This window comes from Meriones unguiculatus, chromosome 18 (genome assembly GCF_030254825.1).
Source record: "Meriones unguiculatus strain TT.TT164.6M chromosome 18, Bangor_MerUng_6.1, whole genome shotgun sequence".
Lineage (NCBI taxonomy): Eukaryota > Metazoa > Chordata > Mammalia > Rodentia > Muridae > Meriones > Meriones unguiculatus.
The window spans coordinates 9513643-9533802 of record NC_083365.1 but is presented as its reverse complement, the minus strand read 5'-3'; the positions used below and the strand labels follow the sequence as shown (position 1 = coordinate 9533802).

General features: G+C 45.3%; 1 protein-coding gene across 2 annotated transcripts in view; it reads right to left on the bottom strand.

Annotated features, from left to right (window-relative positions):
- Positions 1–13647, bottom strand: part of Fermt1 (FERM domain containing kindlin 1) — a 39268-nt gene extending 25621 nt beyond the window's left edge. The window contains exons 1-6 of one of the 2 annotated variants that reach the window (XM_021651307.2): positions 13506–13647; positions 8553–8721; positions 6222–6455; positions 3134–3280; positions 2121–2334; positions 810–912 (exon numbers count right to left, since the gene is read on the bottom strand). In XM_021651307.2, the coding sequence (XP_021506982.1) occupies positions 810–912; positions 2121–2334; positions 3134–3280; positions 6222–6455; positions 8553–8703 (849 nt within the window). In that variant the 5' untranslated portion in view covers positions 8704–8721; positions 13506–13647. Of the gene's footprint in view, positions 1–809; positions 913–2120; positions 2335–3133; positions 3281–6221; positions 6456–8552; positions 8722–13181; positions 13443–13505 lie in introns of those variants that run through there. The other variant, XM_021651296.2, reaches the window with a different exon arrangement.
- Between the last annotated feature and the right edge of the window lie 6513 nt (positions 13648–20160).

Here is a 20160-nt window from a genome sequence, read left to right as displayed (position 1 = left end):
TGGTCACAGTGTTTTATCACAGCAATAGTGACCCCAACCAGGACCTGGGGATGGGCGACTCACATTAATCCTTAGCCTCAGGTTTTCTGTCCTCCTGGTTGACTAAAACTAGCACGCCCCATCTCAGAGGACATGGATTCTGCCATTTCTGTTGCACATATCCCTGTTCCTGTCTGTCTCATTAGTTCAGTGAATCCCCTTTCCACATGCCAACCGTGACACAGGGCAATAAACCTGTATCATCATTTCCATGTTCTCAAGAAAGCTTCCTGCTTACATCTGACCACAAGGTTCTCTTTCTGCTGGGAATGGAGGTCAGTATCCAGAGGTCCTCTAATATAATTATTGCTTACAAAACTTGAAGATGCTGTGGACTTTCAGAGTCAGAAAAAAGTTTTCTTTCCTTAAGTCATATGCTTTAAACAGGCATAAGTGTTCACAACAAATGAGCTGACTCACTCTTTTTAACAACAGTGTGGTATGGACGTATCATAATATATTTAAGCAATTCTCTACCGACGGACATTGAGGTGGTTTCCAACCTTTCTTTAGAACCAACCAGGAAGTAATAACCTGTAACAGTAACGTATAAGGTTAAGTGCTTCTATGCTGGAAATCGTAGAAACCTACCATTTATAACCTAGTAGAGAGCAGGGGTCCTTACTGAGATGATCGCCTTCCCCAAAGACATTCTAACACTGGCGGAGAGTCTGTGTGGGCCGCCTTGTGGTCCTAGCTCGCTGGTAAGAACACGCTCTCAACCACACCACAACAAGAAAACAAAATGAAGCAAAAGAACAATTTCTTACTTTAGGATTCAAGTCAAAGAAGGTGTAGTATTTGAATCTTAGCAGCAGCTGCTCATCTTCTTGAATTTTTTGCTCCATAAGGGATCTGGAGGAATCCAGCCAACTAGGAAGCAACAGGTTAGGGTTTAAAACCACCCACTTTACACCCCCCCCCATGGTGCTACATGGCATATTGCACTTCAAATAAATCCACGAACACGGACAGGGTAAGCAATGGCAGCAAAAGCAGTGAGCACACATATTTGCATTTTACCTTATCATTTTAAGAGAAAAATATTCTTAATGATACATGAAAGTGAAGGAACGATGGGAACTGATATCTAGTATGTCTTTCTTTTCCTTTCTGTTCTCCCCCTCCCCCCCACCCCTGCCTTATTTTTGGAGAAAGAATCTCACTTGTAGTCCAAGCTGGCTTTGAACATGGGACCTTCTCAACTTCCTGAGTGCTGGAATCACAGACATGTACCACCATGTCTGTCATTACTTTAGTGTAGCAGATGATTTAGGAATCACCTCTCAGCGAATCATCTGATGATTTATGCGTGGCTACCGCTCCATGTGGAGCCACACTGTAAGTCTGTGCCTGCCTGCCTGCCCTGCTGCTTCACTGTGGTCAGCCCAGAGCTAGGTCTAACCTAGCCAGTGTCCAGCCTGTGCCAAGCAACTCGGCATTGTCATCTGCAAAGTTCATCATAAAGAACTGTACAACAGTTACAAATTAAAGACTCATAACTCACGGAACTTTGCAATTTTGTGTTGGGCTGCATTTGTGGCTATCTTGTACACGTGTGACCCATGGGCTATGGGTTGGACATGCCTGATAGACCCTTCTGTGGTGACGGGGAGAGTCATATATGCTGTGCAGTGCATTAACCTCTGGCCAGATGTGGCTACTGCATATTAAGTGTGAGTAATGTCACATCTTCATCTTAATTGGGGAGAAGCGGTGTTCTATAAAATACAGCGTGAACTGGGTTGACCACCTTCAATGTCTCTAACAGGGCCACAGAGGCCACCATGCGCATATACTACTCTCTATGCCCCAACACTCTTTCACACCTATGACAGTGCGAGCCAGAGTCATGGATGGTAACACATCAAGTTATTTGAATACAACACTTTTGTCACCCTTTAAAGATATTGAGACCACCATAGTCTGTGTTCATCTTTCCCCCCCTCCTAACCTCCTAATTTTGATAAGAGGCACATGTTCATGCCCATTAACTTAAAAATTAGATAGTTCCCATCTTTTTCACATCTCTTAGTATGAACGCCAGCTCAGACAGGAGGAAGATGGAGCCCCATCCTTACCCTGCATTCATCTTGGCTTTGTCAACCAAAGATCGGGGCTGGAACAGGTCAGCGAGCACATCTGGCGATGGAGGAGGTTGGCTGAAGGCCAGAACACTGCAGTTTTGCTCCGCCAAAGGGCTGTCACCAAACCAAGTCATAGTGGATAAGGCTGGCGTCCCACTGATGGGGTCGTATGTGGGTGTCATGGTCTTACTGTACAAGCCGGGGCTTACTATGAGGCAAGGAGAGAAACTTTCTGATAGGTGAAACCTTGTTGGTTTTTAGTCTTTTCTAGTCATTCAAAGTTCTCTTGTTTCCCGTGCTATCAGTGGACTGAGAACACAGATGCAGAATGTCCCAGACAGCAGAGAGTCCTGTTTGCTACTTTTAAGAACCCAATACCTTGTTACCTGGCTACTCTGAACACTGCCTAAGTCCCCCTTTTATTTATTTATTTGCATTGGAATATGCTATACAAGAAAGCTAGTGAAGTTGTTTTGATATAGGAAGAAAAGGGCATACCTTCTCAAAGTCTTTACCTGCTTTTCCTGCACAAAACCAACAAAAAACACAAAGACAAACCAGGAGAAGAGAAATATAATTAAATAATTACCTTCTTTCTAAAATTTACTTTTATTCACCCTCAATTTATGGCTATATGTACTAGCACTTTACAACATAAGGTACACAATTAAAACCACGAGTTACTATGCACAACTAACAGAAAAGTCCAAGTTTAAGACATTTCGAAACTGCTAGACAGTCCCTTCTCAACTTGTCAGTTGATCCTTCAATGGTGTTGATTCTTCTTTGCTTGGAGAGAAAGTGGGGCCGTGGGGGGGAGGAAGAGAGAGAGACACAGATCCCCTCTGTTGCTTTAAGGGTGCTGGTGTGACTCCTTTAGACCCTCTCATCCAGTCAGTTCACAAAATGCTATGTAAATGGAGGGGGAGAAGGAAGGAGGCAGGGGAGGAGGGAGACTTATTTTTCTTTGGGGTCTGGAGTCACAAGCTGAAACAGCAGCCCCTTACCTGGGGAACCTGAGCTTGTTGAAGAGCTTTCCAGGTTCAGGATGTCTTCGATCACTGGCTCTTTACTACTTTTGTCTTTCTTCTTTTTCTTCTTAGAATAGTCACCAGAAGGCTTTAACAATGAAAGTTCCTCTGGCCGTCTAATATCTGAAATAAAACAAAGTAACAACTAACAGAAACAAAAAGCAAGAAAATGAAAAAGAAAAAGAACTCCTTCTGAGACTCACAGCTCTTCTGTGTGTTTGACAGGTCTCAGGGGACCGTGGCAGCGAGTGGAAAGACCAGGAAGGAACAAAGACCCTCAGGTTGGATAGGGTCAGCAAGAAGTGGCAGACCTTTCAGTCTAGTGCAAGTTAGAGTTTGTGTTTTAATTTGTGATGAAAATACTCGACATACGCCCAGAGCAAAGGGGATGGTACAATGCCCTCACCACAGGTGTACCAGTCAGCTTCAACCACGGTCAGCGGTCAGCGCTCTGCGGCTCTTCTCTTACCCATGAGCTAACAATTTCCCCTTTTATTCTTCCTCTCCTACTTCTGTCTCTCTTTGGTTTTGTGAATCACCACAAGGGGCGTCCTTTTTCTTTGTGGACCACTGACTGCAATCTTCTCTTCTACATAGCGCCCGTCCTGTGGCCGTGTCCTCACGTCCTGTGGCCGTGTCCTCACGTCCTGCCTTGCCTTCTGAGTCTTCTCAGTTTAATGTGTGCCAACCTGACTTCCAATGTCTCAGACCATCGGGGGTCTGCTGAGGGCTTGTGATGGCTGCTAGCCACGTTCTGCACCGCCCACCTCCAACAGTCCACGGGAGGGGGGATTCGTGCTCCCCACAAAGAACCTTCAGTGGTAGGCTTCTGCTTTAGTACCTTCACCCTCCTGGGACAGACCAGAGGCCTGTGTCTACACTGCCTTCCGGGGGTCCTGGTTGCCCACAGCATGAGACTCTTACTGGAAGACGAATGTTTACAATCATTTCCACACAGTCTCTCCTGGCATCAGGACCTAAGTTCTAGATCCCTTATCCCAGAGTCAGCTTCTGGAGAAACCAGCTGTGATAACCCTTCCCTGATTCATCCCAGAGTGCAGCCGTGGTCAGAACTGCTGGTAACACACCGAGCAGCTTTAATTTCAGGTAAGATCCACAGAAGCGGCTGCCTTAAGGGTTCTGGTACTGCTCTCTTAGTCCTCTCATCCACTCAGTTCATGAACTGCTTGGCCTGCGGAGGCCAGCTCACCCCATCACCCAGGATGTCTGACTAGCAGGCTACAAAAGACACCCGGAACCAACCCAAATGTATGTTTTATACACATCTGACAACTTAAATATTACAGTGTAAGTGTTAAACAAAAAGCAACAAAGCCAAGCTCCACCTAAGATCTGTTCCTCTTGTCCTCTTCGGGGGAAACTGCCATACAGCTGAATCTACCTGAGTTATCAGTGATTGTTAGATGGAAGAGATGCTGAGCAGAGCGCTCTGTTAGCATGTCTTCAAAGCCACAGTTAGAGAAGAGAGCACCTGACTGCTCTGCCTTAGCTGTGATGTGTCACCTCGTCCCTTTGGGGTGTGGAAAGGCCTTTGTTTTGATCGCTTACTTGGTGTGGGAATCCTCGCTAGAACACTACCAACAGCAACAACGTGTCCTTTTGTTTCACATTTGCCTACCCCATGTCAGGGACACTGCAATGGGGTATTCCAGGTATCGGTTGGTTCACTAAACTGGACAGCTGGTGTGTGCCAGACACTGATACCCCGAGTTAGTTCTAACCCCGTTTCAGGCCATCAGAACCCCCAATGTCCTAACATGGGCCTTCCTAAACCTGTGAATACTTCCTTCATTTGCTGTACCTCCCATTCCGTTTTAACACTCCTCTTTTCCTTGCTGGCTATCCATCTCTGCCTACTTCGAAGGGCAAGGTTTCAGCGATCTTCATCACAGTGTCTACCGGCCACCACCCTGGCTGCTGCACAGCAGGGCTCAACGGGCATTTGTGGAGTGAATGAATGAAGCAGCTACACAGAGTGAATACCCAGTGGGTACATAATATTCTCTGTTCACACGCTGGGTGGTGCAGGACATTCTTGGTACCAAAGAGGGCACCCACGCGCCTTCAAAACACAGGAAACACGACCACGCATGGCACAAAGTTCCCTGTTTGTACAGCGGATCATAAAGGAAAACAAAGTCAGAGCAGCATTGTCTCCGTGACATTCATTAGATGAGCCTGGCAGCACATGTAGGCAATCCCGGTAGATTTGAGGCTGAGGCAGGAGGATTTCAAGTTTGGGGTAAGCCTTGGCTACGTCAGATCATATTCCAAACAAAAATGAGATTAGGCTTCTACTCACAAGTGATTTTGTGTGTACGTGTGTGTGTGTGCATGTACAGATATTTGTGTGTACACGGGTACACGTGCACCTGTGTGCACACGTGTGTGAGGCTAGAAGACATCCTCCTTGGATGCCATTCTCCAGGAGACAGGGTCTCTCACTGGCCCAGACCCTGCCAAGGAGGCAGGCTGGTTGGCCAGTGCCTCACAGCGATCCGCCCGTCTCTGCTTCCTCACTGCTGCGGTTACAAGCGTCTGGCACCACGCCTGCCTTTTTAAAAACATGGGTTCTAGGGACTGCTAAGGCAAGCTCTATAAGCTAATAAGCTCTCTTCCCAGAGAGAACTTTTCTGCTTCAGGAGCCAAATACCAATGAAGGAATTAAAGACAGAGACTACTCAGTGTGTCACAATGAACGGTGCAACAAAACTCCCGTTCTTTTGTTTCTCTTAAAAATCGGAGTGTAGTTTGGAGAAAGGACTTTGGGGAGGCACTCTTAACACGGCCACTTCTCCTTACAAATGCATTTGAACAATTAATTGTAAGCCTGTGGAAATGACTCTGGTTTATGCAAATAGTGTTCCCTTTGTTTCATTCCACTTGAAGGGCTGTGGCGTCTGAAACTGGGCCCGGAGTTTAACTTCCGGGTAGAGGAGGCTTCTACAGCCAATGCTTGAGGCGGGCAGAAAGCACAAGTAATTTTCCTGTGTTCCTTTGCCAAGAGTCTAAAAGGGCACAGGGGGCCCTGCAGGGAACTCACTCAGCACTTTGCAGATATCGGCAACAGCCTTAAACACCACAGCTGAAAAACTGACTCGCAGTCGCACGGTCTTGGCATTGGGTAGGCGAAGGCGAAGCATTTTATGCTGCGGGGTGAAGAGGAGCTTGGCGTCGGCCTGGACTCCACACTTGTCCAGGGTCCAGTGGGTTTTCAGAAGCCAGCAGCGCTTCTGCTCCCACCACAGAGCAAAGTCTGACCAATCCTGGGCGATGTCTACAAAAGTGGAAAACAGTAACGAGTATGAGAGGAGGCTGAGCCGTCTACTCAAAGCGAGTGGGTAGCGGACAATCTCTTTATGGTTCAAGGCTCAACAGCTCTTAACTTCCTTCCAAAGTCTCCCAGGAGGGCAGGGAAGAAAAGGTGTCTGAACTCTACCCTCATTTACATTTAAGTATCATGAAAACAAAAGTATTGTTCTAATGAATGGTAAACAAACCCCAAACCCTTTGTGAGTCAATCTGGATGGCTTAATCAGTCTAGTCTTTTATAGAGACGATCCTTTCACTACTGGATCACACGGGAACAGGGACAGTCCAACAAGCGGAAAGTTCTTGTGAGCTATGTCCTGCTTCTCCAGCAGTTTTCTATTTACAGCTTGCAAAGCACCTGTGCTTACCCGAGCCGAACGCTCTCTGCTCAGGGTCAGCGTCCACACCCAGACTTCCCTTCACCATCACTATCGGAGGTGAGATTTCCCTCTGATATGTATGCAATCAGTATGAAGTCAATTCAATCTTTCATTTTGTTAAGAGACATCAACTTTGTTTTTGTTTTGGAGACAGGGTTTCTCTGTGTAGCTCTGGCTGTCCTGGAACTTGCCCTGTAGACCATGCTGGCCTCCAGAGACTTCAACACTTTAATTTACTTGTTATTTCTCTCTTGGTGAACTCTGCCTCTTCTTGAATTAGAAAACCCTTCTCTCAATGCTATTAGCAGAGGCATCAAACTATTTTGGAATGCAATGAATCAGTTATTGTTCTTTGCGGTATAGAAAATATTTGCTGTGGTTGGGAGATGGTCTGCATGACCCCTGAGGCTTTCTGAGTTAAGGTTTGATCCCTGATGTTAGGAATGAAAAGGGTAGAAGCTTAATCTGACCACATGTTGGGAGACAGAGCCTTTGGAAGGTAAGCAGAATTAGGTATGATCATTAAAGTGCAGTCTCTCTTGTTGAATCTAGTGGCTTTATGAGGAGAGGCAGGAGAACCCACCCCTCTCTCTATCTCTCTCTCACACACACATGCATGAACACTCCTATGTTATATGATACCTTCTGCTGTCTTGAAAGCCAGAACCATGTGTCAAAATAACCCTCTTTTCTTTACAGTCATCTAGCCTCAGTATTTTTCTTATAACAACAATGAAATAAACTAATACAATCCTCAACAGAAATGTCTATCAAGAGAAAATGTTCGTATACTCTACTACTAATATAAAACAAAATGGAAATGACTAAAATGCTCATCAAGGGATAAGTAGATAAATTATAGTAGGTTCACACAATAGAATATTATTTAGCAATGAAACTAAATGAACCCAAATTATATGTAACAGTATGGGTTTCTTTCAAACATAAAATTAAATAAATGAAAGCAGCTGTATATCCTTTATGAGTACATTTACATGAAATTCAAAAACAGCAGAACGAGAGGCCAGGGTGGTGGTTGTCCTTCGTGAAGCAGTGGCGGGGAGTGGATAGCAAGGGTGGGCTTGGGGGGGGCGGGGGCGTTCCTTCTCGATTTGGGTGATGGCCATGTGAGTACAGACGTTCACCGACTGGAACCTTACAGGCATGCTTTTCTATGTGCACATTGTTTTCCATTTACGATGCACTTAGAAAAGAACTTTGTCTAAGTAAAAATGAGAAGCCAGCATCCTAGGCCTCAAATAAATGCAAAGGGTTTTTTTTGTATTATTAATTTTGTATTAATTTCGGAAGTGCGAAATGACACATTGACAGCAAGCTGGGTTTAGCATGAAGTTATCAAGTATTTACAGAGCACGGACTCAGGAGTTCAATTCCGTGGCACCTAAGATCGCTGTGGGTGTCTGGTGGGAAGGCCCTTGGCCTTTTAGGAGTATAGCATTCTACCTTCTTGAGAGTTTTGGTTTGTCACCAAAGACTCAAGCTTTTACAGTGGTGGCTGGGTTCACTTGAAAGCCCTTGCATGGTTCCTGTTTCTCTTCCTGGAAGAAATTAGGGCTGGGGAAGAGGAATAAGCTCTCAGGAAATGTAGGGCCAGCCGTGGAAGGGTGAAGCGACACAGGGGGTTCAAACACAGAAAAAACCCTGGAGAAGGAATGACTTACTCATCTGTTCCACCAGCTTGAGCATCACTCCTCCAACATGCAGGTCGCCAGACACCCTCAGCGTGACATCTGTCTGCTGCTCCTCATCTGCATGGTCAACTCGGACCACAAGCTCCCAGGATGCAGCTCCAAAGTCACTGGATGACAGCATTGTGGCACGGGCAGGCGTCTTCAGGGACCAAATGCAAGCACAGGTCAGAATGGCAGAGGAAAGTGGAGGGGCAGCAGGCTCTCAGTGAAAAGCCATTGCCTTTCATTTTTATATTTTATTTTAGCTTCTTGTTTAAAGAATTCTGCAGGGTTCCTAGATACTAAATTAGGATCCTAACAAAAAAAAATAATCCCAATGCACTAAAGTTCTGTATATTCTTTTCTTTACGGGGTATGTTTTTCCCCCCACGCAACACATCAATCTTGATTTTCCTCTTTCTACTAGTTTTTCTTGACTTTCTCTGAACTATTTTGACAAAACACAATAAAGCATAGCAATCCTCCATGAGATCTTAAACTAACTTACATCTTTACTGAAATATAGTTTGTGTCTGAGAAAGTGTAAAGATTTTAATGTAACAGTTCAACACATTTTGTTGTATATAAACTATACTTTAATAAAGTCAGTTTCAGGAAGCTTTCTACTAAAACCATTTCCCACTAAAGTCTTCTCTTCAGTATGTCTGAATATAGTGTTAGTGTTACTATATTCATCCCAGTATTATTGACATTTTTTGGTACAAGAACCCTAAAATAAAAAGTCAGGAAGATAACTGTCTGTCAGTCATTATCTTACCTTAATGTGCATGATGCTATAGGTGTATGACAATAACTACTGTTATTATGTCACATATTATTATGTTATATATTATTATGAAAATATTGTGTATTTGGTTTACTTAAACTAATGCCTTCTTTCTGTAGTGTTGGGTATCTAACCCAGCGTCTTGTGATTCTAGTCAAATGATCTTGGCACTTAGCTATATGCCTCTCTCCCAAAGCAAGCCACTATTTTAAAACACAATAATTGATGCATAAATTGTATTAAGATGCTTTTTTTTTGAGACAAGGTCACTCTGTTGCCTTCACCCACATTCCTCTTGTTTCAGCCCCCCAAGTGCTGACAAGACAGATGTGTGCCACCACTCATGGCTTCACAATGTTTTTTGATACATTTTTGGCAAAGGATTGAAAAAAAAATGACTGAAAGGACAAAATTTAGCAAGTTCAAACTCATGGTTTTCTCCTAACTGGAGGTGCTGACAGGAAAGGAAACAAACAGAACTCAGACTGAGATGATCTGGTGGCTTTAGAAACATCACATTCCAAGGCAGACAACTTCAACAAAATTTGAGCTGTTGGCTCAAATGACACTGCCATTTTGGGCTTTTAAAGGGTCTTAAATAAGGCCATGTAAACAACTGTGAGGAATCCTTTTCATGTCTTTATGTTAGATAACTTACGAGAAGCCGGTGCTTCATAAGGCCTATCTTGAGGGACCGACCCACTGTACTCAAATTCACCAGGCAGCGCTCATCACCCTGACACCCCATCTCAGAGCATCTTTTTTTTAATAATAATTTTTATTTTTTATATTAATCACAGGCTATTTACTTTGTATCCCAGCATATCCCCCTCCCTCATTCCCTCCCAGTCCCACCACCCTTCCCTCATCTCCTCCCTGCCCCTTTCCAAGTTCTCTGATAGTGGAGGTCCTCCTCCCCTTCCATCTGACCCTAGTTTATCAGGTCTCTTCAGGACTGGCTGCAATGTCCTCTCCTGTGGCCTAGCAAGGCTGCTCCTTCCTTGGGGGTGTGTGTCAAAAAGCCAGCCATTGAGTTCATGTCAGAAATAGTCCCTATTCCCCTTACTAGAGAACCCACTTGGGCACACTGAACTGCCATGGGCTATATCTGAGCAGGGGTTCTAGGTTATCTCCATACATGGTCCTTGTTTGGAGAAACAGTCTCATAAAAGACCCCTGTGCCCAGATTTTTTGGTTCTGTTGCTCCCCTTGTGGAGCTCCTGTCTTCTCCAGATCTTACTAACTCCCCCTTCTTTCATATGATTCCCTGCACTCTGCCGAAGGTTTGGTTATGAGTCTCAGCATCTGCTTTGATATACTGCTAGGTAGAGTCTTTCAGAGACCCTCTGTGGTAGGCTTCTGTACTGTTACTTCAGAGCATCTTATGGCAGTGTGGGAGCCAGAGACTTGGAAACCTCAGAGCATCTTATAGCAGTGTGGGACAGAGCCAGAGCCTCGGAAACCCAGGGAGCTTTTGTGGCTCACCCCCTGAGTGACAGCAGGCAAGTGAAAAGAAGAGACGTCCAATTCAGAACCCGTTTCACAGCAGACCCAAAACTGAGATTTAATGATGTCTGAAGGGCACTGCTTTCATTATAATGGATAATTACTTAGGATGATCTTTTCCAGTTCCCACCATTTGCCTGCAAATTTCATGATTTCCTTGTTTTTAATTGCTGAGTAGTATTCCATTGTGTAGATGTACCACACTTTCTGTATCCATTCCTCAGCTGAGGGACATCTGGGTTGTTTCCAGCTTCTGGCTATTATGAATAAAGCTGCTACAAATATGGTTGAGCAAATGTCCTTGCTAAGTGAGGTATCCCAGAAGCAGAAAGACACATAGGGTATATACTCACTCATAAGTGGATATTAGACACATAATATAGGATAAACATACTAAAATCTGTACACCTAAAGAAAGAAGGAGGACTCTGGCTAAGATGCTCAATCCCCGTTCAGAAAGGCAGAGAGGATGGACATCAGAAGAGGGAGAAAACAGGGAACAGGACAGGAGCCTACCACAGGGGCCTCTGAAAAACTCTACCCAGCAGGGTATTAAAGCAGATACTGACACTCATAGCCAAACTTTGGGCAGAGTGCAGGGAATCTTATGAAAAAGGGGGAGATAGAAAGACATGGAGGTGACAGGAGTACTACAAGGAGAGCAACAGAGCCAAAATATCTGGGCACAGGGGTCTTTCCTGAGACTGATACTCCAACCAAGGACTATTCATGAAGATAACCTAGAACCCCTGCACAGATGTAGCCCATGGCAGTTCAGTGTCCAAGTGGGTTTCCTAGTAATGGGAACAGGGACTGTCTCTGATATGAATTGATTGGCCTGCTCTTGGATCACCTCCCCCTGAGGGGGAGGAACAGCCTTACCAGGTCACAGAGGAAGACAATGCAGCCACTTCTGATGAGACCTGATAGACCAGGATCAGAAGGAAGGAGAGGAGGACCTCCTCTATCAGTGGACTTGGGGAGGGACATGGGTGGAGAAGGGGGAGAGACTGGGAGGGGAGGAGGGAGAGAGCTACAGGAGGGATACAAACTGAATAAACTGTAATTAATAAAAAAACATCGGAAAAAGAAAAAAAAAAGAAATCCATTGGGAATCATATCATAGTTGTAAAACATAGTAAAAAAAAGTCATGATTTTATTAAAAAAAAAGAAATTACAAACATTTTCATCATAAAAAAAAGAATGTTAAATGCAAGTGGCTGAAAAACCTGTAATAAAAAGTCAAACCAGAGAACAAAACAAAACAAGAAAATAACGGGTAATTACACCACCAATGTAACACCACCACGTGTTCATTTCAGAGGGGGTATTTGCCAGCACTAAGCGAATCTCAGAGATACACCAGATGCACTCACTAGCACGCATCGATGGGCCACTGCGCCCCTGAACGTGGTTAGGACAGATTTACAGCGTTTAACTCAAGCTCCAGGGCTCGGGAGTGCTGTACAACCAGAAGAACCCCGCCAGTGTGGCGCAGGGGCGCAGAGCCTCTGGGCACAGGCCCTCAGGGCGACTGCTGGCATTCAGTGATCCTCGGTGATCATTCAGTGATCCAGAAATGCCCCTCCTCAGCCTGCAGGGGCATTTCTGCTCTCTGCACCAGCCACCACCCCGGAACCAGCTCCTTCACTCCCAACACCCACTTCAGAACCAGGAAACCTGGGCTGTGGGAAGGCAGGCCACTTACGTAAATCATGTTAAGGTCGAGGGACCCAAATAAGGATCCATCCCCCTTTTACTCTATCAGGAGAGAAAACTTTTAACACATGAATGAAATTTTAACCTTTAACAACATCTATCATTTCTATAAACAAATCAGCAGTGAAGAGACAAAAAACAAAAACAAAACAAAACAAAAAACCCAAACAACAACCTTCCCAAGAATAACCCCCCAAAACAAAACAACCCCCCCAAAACACACACACACACACACACACACACACACACAAACCTACTCGACATGGAAAAGACTTAAAATCTCCAAAATGCTATTTTTTTGAGGCACGTAAGTAAATAAGGTTATTTTTTTAAAGGATGATTTCTTTTTGCTCATTTCCTGGGCCTTCAGACACAGGGTCCTTAGTTTTCCTGACCCAAGCGATTAAAACATTCGTGTAGACAATGGGCAGATCCTTTACAACGAAAATTCCTCCTAAAATGAAGACAGCCTAGTTCCCCCACATTCCTTTCCTCTATCTCATTTCGGTTCCCATCTTTAACAAGTCGTTACGTGCGCGGAGCTTGAGCCGGTGGAAGTGCACCCGAGGAGACTAAAATAGGAGGCCACAAGGCACCTGGGACTTACCTTCCCGGGGGAGGGTCGTACCCGCCCGGTTCAAGGGGAGAAATCCCGGACTACAAGCGGGACGGTGGGTTTGAGGGTGTCTGGGGTCCTCGGCTTACTGGGTGCCCAGCCACCTGCCTCTTGCCCGCTCTGGACAGAAGTTTCTCTGAGCGCTCAGACTCCCGGGCCCGAGAAGGTGATCATACCCAGACGAAATCATTTCAACGCAGCAGCGGTTGAACTGCACAGGGCTGCACCGAAGACGGGGGCAGGGTTCCCCAGTGCCCGCGGCGCGCGTCCCAGCCCGGCGCCCCCGCTCGCTCCCTCCGCAGCTCCGGAGCTCACCTGCCGGGGAGCCCGCGGCGTCCGGTCTGCAGCCGGCGCGTGGACAGCAGGGCTCTCGCGGGAGCGCCCCGGGCTGCGCTGGGCCCGGGCGACCCCGCGGGGACCTCGCGACCCGGTGTGAGCTCGGGGAGCCCGCCGCCCAGCGCACAGGCGAGGTCCGCGTCCCCGGGCCGCACCGTCGCGGCGTAGGCTAGCGCGCCGGGCAGGCGGGGGCACGCCAAGCCCGGCCTGCTAGGTCTTGCTCGCAGGCGAAGGCTGCAGATGCAGGAAGGGCTGAAGGGAGCCGCAGGGCTGCTCCGGGCAGGAGCCGAGCAGCCAGGTACACACTCCACGCCTCCCGCCCCCACTTTTATATGACGTTTCCTGGCCGTCTCTAGGGCTCTAGCTACCCTGAAGCCCTCCGCTCCTTGGCCCGGCTCAAAGCCTAGTGGTTTTCCCTGCCCCTTGGGTAAGTTCATCACGGATGCCCGGGGGCCCGGGAGAATCCCCTCCTGTCTGCAACTGTCTGCAACTGTCTGCTTATGCAGAGCTCTGGAGCAAGCCTGATCAGACAGGTGCCATGCACCCATGTGATTCACCTCTGAGTAAGAGGGTGATATCAGTCTTCCAAAAGGGTGGGGTGGGGGAGGAGGAAGGCCCCCTCTGATCAGAGCACTCCTGCATGGGTCACCTCAGGCAGTCATCTATTACTTTCCTGTTGGCTGTGCCACCCAGACAGCTGCCGTCCGGCCCAGGAAGGGTGTGTGTGTGTGTGTGTGTGTGTGTGTGTGTGACTTTGAGTAATGAACAGTCTGTTGAACATCCTCCCTCTCCCTTCCCTCCCCTTCCCACCTCCCCGCTCTCTCCCCTCTCCGGTTTAGCATGCACTTGGTTGGATGTTTACTGTGCCGGCCCCGGGGCTGGACTCTGGGGATATAGTAGTTCTTTAATTAGAAATAATTGGAAATAAGTAGAAAGGAAAAACAAACAAACAAACAAACAAACAAACAAAAAAAACAAAAAAAAAAAAAAACAAAAAAAAAGGAAATGAGTAGACTCCTTGGGAAACTTTCATGCATTATGCCTGCATTATGCCTCAGGAGACCTTAGGTATGTATGTGCACCGATGAGGTAAATCTGACATTAACTTCTTAAATTGAAAATATCCTGAGATTTAAAGTCAAATCTTTGTTTTTGTTTGAACATCACAATATTTAGGAGTTGTTTTGGTTTAAAAGTATTTTAAATTTGAATTAAAAGCTGGAGGTGATTCTGTATCTCTTCAACATAGTACTTGAAGTCCTAGCTAGAGCAATAAGACAACTAAAGGAGATCAAGGGGATACAAATTGGAAAGGAAGAAGTCAAAGTATCGCTATTGGCAGATGATATGATAACATACATGAACGACCCCAAAAATTCAACCAGAGAACTCCTTCAGCTGATAAATACCTTCAGCTAAGTGGCTGGATACAAAATTAACTAAAAAAAAAAAAAAAAAAAATCAGTAGCTCTCCTGTATATCAAAGACAAAAATTTTAGGGAAACTAGACCCTTCACAATAGCCACTAATAACATAAAGTACCTTGGTGTGACTCTGACCAAGCAAGTGAAAGACCTGTTCTGAAAAAACTTCAGGTCTCTGAAGAAAGAAATCGAAGAAGACATCAGAAGATGGAAAGATCTCTATGCTCATGGATTGGTGAATTGGTAGGATTAACATAGTGAAAATGGCCATTCTGCCAAAAGCAATCTACAGATTCAATGCAGTTCCCATCAAGATACTTTTCTTTACCTTGAAGAAACATCAAGATACAATTCTCTACCTTGAAAGAAAAATTCTCAACTTCATATGGAATAACAAGAAACCCGGAATTGCTAAAATGGTCCTGTGCAACAACAGATTGTCTGGAGGTATCTCCATCCCTGATCTCAAGCTGTACTATAGAGCAACAGTTATAAAAACTGCATGGTACTAGCTTAGAAACAGAATGGTGGATCAATGGAACCAAACAAAAGACCCAGAAATAAACCCACACACCTATGGATACTTGATTTTTTACCAAGAAGACAAAACCATACAATGGAAAAATAGACAGCATCTTCAACAAATGATGCTGGTCTAATTGGATGTCTAGATGTAGAAAAATGTAAATAGATCCATATTTATCACCCTGCACAAAGCTAAAGTCCAAGTGGATCAAAGACTTCAACATAAACCAGACACACTAAATCGCTAAGAAGAAAAAGTGGAAAGAGCCTAGAACTCATTGGCACAGGAGACAAGTTCCTGAACAGAACACCAACAGCACAGGCTCCAAGATCAACAATCAATAAATGGGACCTCATGAAACTGAAAAGCTTCTGTAAAGCAAAGGACACTGTCATCAGAACAAAACGACAACCTACAGACTGGGAAAGGATCTTCACCAGAGAGCTAATATCCAGAATATATAAAGAACTCAAGAAGTTAAAAAGCAACAAATCAAGTAATTCAATTAAAAAATGGGGTACAGAGCTAAACAGAATTCTCTGTAGAGGAATACTGAATTGCAGAGAAACACTTAAAGAAATGCTCAGTGTTCTTAGTCATCAATGAAATGCAAACCAAAATGACCCTGTGATTTCACCTTACACCCATCAGAATGGTTAAGATAAAAAACTCAAGTGACAACACATGCTGGAAAGGATGTGGAGAAAGGGGAACCCTCCTCCATTGCTGGTGGGAATGTAAACTTGTACAAACACTTTGGAAATCAATCTGGCACTTTCTCAGACAATTAGGAATAATGCTACCTCAAGATCCAGCTATACCACTCCTAGGCATATATCCAAAACATGCTCAAGTATACAACAAGGACATTTGCTCAACCATGTTCTTAGCAGCTTTATTTGTAATAGCCAGAAGCTGGAAACAACCCAGATGCCCCTCAGTTGAGGAATGGATACAGATTCCATTGTGGTACATTTGTGGTACATTTACACAATGGACACTTGTAATTGTAAATTGTAAATTGTGGTACATTTACAGAATGGAATACTACTCAGCAATTAAAAAACAAGGAAATCACAAAATTTTCAGGCAAATGGTGGGGTCTAGAAAAGATCATCCTGAGTGAGCCATCCCAGAAGCAGAAAGACACACATGGTATTTACTCACTTATAAGTGGCTATCAGACATATAATATAGGATAAACATACTAAAATCTATACACCTAAAGAAGCTAAGCAAGAAGGAGGACCCTGGGTAAGATGATCAATCCTTATACAGAAAGACAAATAGGATGGACATTGGAAGAAGGAGAAAACAGAAAACAGGACAGGAGCCTACCACAGAGGGCCTTGAAAGACTATCTACCCAGCAGTGTATCAAAACAGATGCTGAGATTCATAGCCAAAGTTTGGGCAGAGTGCAGGGTATCTAATGAAAGAAGGGGGAGAAAGAAAGACCTGGAGGTGACAAGAGCTCCACAAGGAGAACAAAAGAACCAAAATATCTGGGCACAGGGGTCTTTTCTGAGACTGATACTCCAACTAAAGACCATTCATGGATATAACCTAGAACTCCTGCACAGATGTAGCCCATGGCAGCTCAGTATCCAAGTGGGTATCCTAGTAAGGGGAACAGGGACTGTCTCCTACATGAACTCAGTGGCTGGTTCTTTGATCACCTCCCCCTTGCCAGGTCACAGAGGAAGACAATGCAGCCAATCTTGATGAAACCTGATAAGCTAGGATCAGAAGGAAGGAAAGGAGGACCTCTCCTATCAGTGGACTTGAAGAGGGGCATGGCAGGAGATGAGGAAGGGAGCTACAGCTGGGATTCAAAGTGAATAAATTGTCATTAATATAAAAAATAAAAATTAAAAAATAATTCTAAAAAAAAAGCTGAGGGTGTAGCTCAATGGCACAGAGCTTTCACAACATGCATAACACTCTGAATTCTGTCTCCTGTAAATAAACAATAAATAAATATCACCTGAGCTTTATCACAAGTACAGGATTTTTAGAGCAAAGGATGCAGTTCGGTGGCAGAGTGCTTGTCCCTGAGTTTCTTCCCCAGCACTAACAAATGAATTTTACAGTTAATCAAGAACTTAGGGGATGTGCTGACTAGTTTTTATATCAGCTCAGCACCAGCTAGGGTCCTGTGAAGAGGTAGCCTTAATTAAGAGATCAACTCCATAAGATCCGGCTGCAGGCCAGCCTGCAGAGCATTTTCTTAATTAGCGATTGATGTGGGAGGGCCCAGGCCATTGTGTGTGGGGCCGCCCCTGGGCTAGTGGTCCTGGGTTCTCTAAGAAGGCAGGGACACACTTCTCCAGGTCTCTGCCTGAGAGTGGGGGTGGGGTAGTAGGGTAGAGTGGTGGGTTGGTGGGTTGCTGGGGTGCTGGGGTAGTGGGGATGATAGGGATAGTGGGGTAGGGGAGGAGGTGGGGCATTGGGATGGTGGGATGGTGAGGTGGTGGGGTGGTAATGAAGCGCTCCTGACTGCCTTAGATGATGAACTGAGATGTGGAGGTGTAAGCAAAATAAACCCTTTCCTCCCCAAGGTGCTTTGGTCATGGTGTTCAGCACAGCAATGGTGACCCTAACTAGGACAGGCGAAGTTCCTAATTTCATACAGTCAGCCGTCGAGATGGGGCTGTCACCTGGCTCTACTGTTCCCAGTGAATATGCACAGACCTTGGGCATCTATATATGTTTGGAATATACCCGAGTATACCAGGGAGTATAGCAGAGTATCCCAGAGAGCTTTGCTTCTTTGCCCTCATGGTGGTGTGGCTGGCTGCAGGGCCCAGCCACAAGCCACCGACGGTCAACCAGGGTAAATCAAAAGCTATTCGCCCTCCTCAGGCAGTTTGCAGTCTTTGCCCTTCATCTAAGTGGAACAGATTCGTATGTGTTGTTTTGTGTCTGTCTTTGGTTAAATATATTTGTGATTTTCATCCATAGTATGTATCCAAGATTGTGATTTAAAATTTTACTTTTCACTTGGTTATTTTAAGTTTTCTGAAATGGGTCTAAGATCACACATACAAAATAGATTACAAAATGGACTTTCAACATTCACACCCTTCCACACACCCATGCACACATACACCCCCCACATATGCACATATACACACCCCGATATGCCTGTCCACACTCCCACCCACTCCCACCCACACGTACACCTCCGTTCCCTCCTTTATAGCACGAGCAGAATCAGCACGGAGGCTTTCATTAATTCGTACGCATTAATCAGCAGGGAATTTCATTTGCCCGTCTATTTCCCCAGTCCCTGTGCTGGCTAGATGCTGATCTAGACATGGTAGCACAAACTGAAGACACTCGGTGGCTTACCTAAAAGTTTTAAGTGCAACGTGGAGGAATAGAAAGTAGAGATGTCTAACTCTGCCTGTGCCCGGAGTGGAGGCAGGGCATGAGAGGAGGCTTCAGACAGATGTGACGTATTTCCTTACTGGTCTGAAAACTTCACACATGTGTCTAATGTGTAATGTCACAGTTGCCTCTCCCACTACTTTCTCACTTCCACCAAAGCCCTTCTTCTTCCTAGCAAGTTACTCTATTTTCACATATTTTTCTTCTGTCTCAGTGACTCTCTCAGAGTTTAAGTAGGATCCTCGAAAGCACACATGTAATCACAGCTGCTGTGAGTTCATGAGCGACACGGCTATGCCATATTCAGAAGATAACACTTTATAGTATTCCTTCCCATTCTTTCTACTGTGTTTCCTGATCCTGGGGTCCCCTGGGATATAGATGTACCTTTCAGGGCTCATCACTCAATAGCCACTTAGTCTTGTCAGAGTTTCTGTACTAACCTCTGCAAACAGAAGCATCTCTGACGAAAGGCCGAGAGCAGCACTCATCTATGGGTATAAACAGAAGTCCTTAGGCGGCAGCTTGGCAATATGTTTAATTAGCAAAACAGAGGTATGTTTTCTTCTAGGGTCCCTAGCCACGGGCTATTGATCGGCTGCACCTGACAGGAATTCCACCGTGTGGCAGAGGCTATCAGTAAGCTGATGTTTGCCTCCGTAACTTTCAGGTCACTGCTGTACCAGTGGGCACATCTTACCTGACGTTTTGGTAATATAGCATTCAGGGTCTACAGCTGGACAAGTCTGTTGATGGCTTTCCTCTCCCAGAAGCCCGCATCGCACCCTCCAGTGCTGGGAAAGCTCCAGACAGCAAGGAAGAACTTTCCAGGTGATTTACGGTTTGACCTATTGCTTTCTCAGTCAAACGTGTGGTATTTTCAGCAACAGGGTCTTACCATGCAGTTCTGGTGGGCAGCCAAGAGCGATAACAGACTGTATCACCTCGGGGATTTCTGAACCTCTATTTCCAACAAGGCACACAGAAATAGCCACAGACGTCTCCGACATTTGTCACTGGATTTTCACTTAATAACCCATGTTTTCTGGGAGGAGCATTATCTACCCATGCAGGGTACCTAAAAGGGCTGAGACAGAACTTTAAGCTTCAGACGAAACCTTGACAGGTTTTTAAGTAAGATGTGTGTGTGTGTGTGTGTGTGTGTGTGTGTGTGTGTGTGAGAGAGAGAGAGAGAGAGAGAGAGAGAGAGAGATGGCACATGTGTAGTCAGAGGAGAACTTCATGGGAGTCTGCTGTCCTTCCACCTTGATCTTGAGGCATAGTTTCTCACT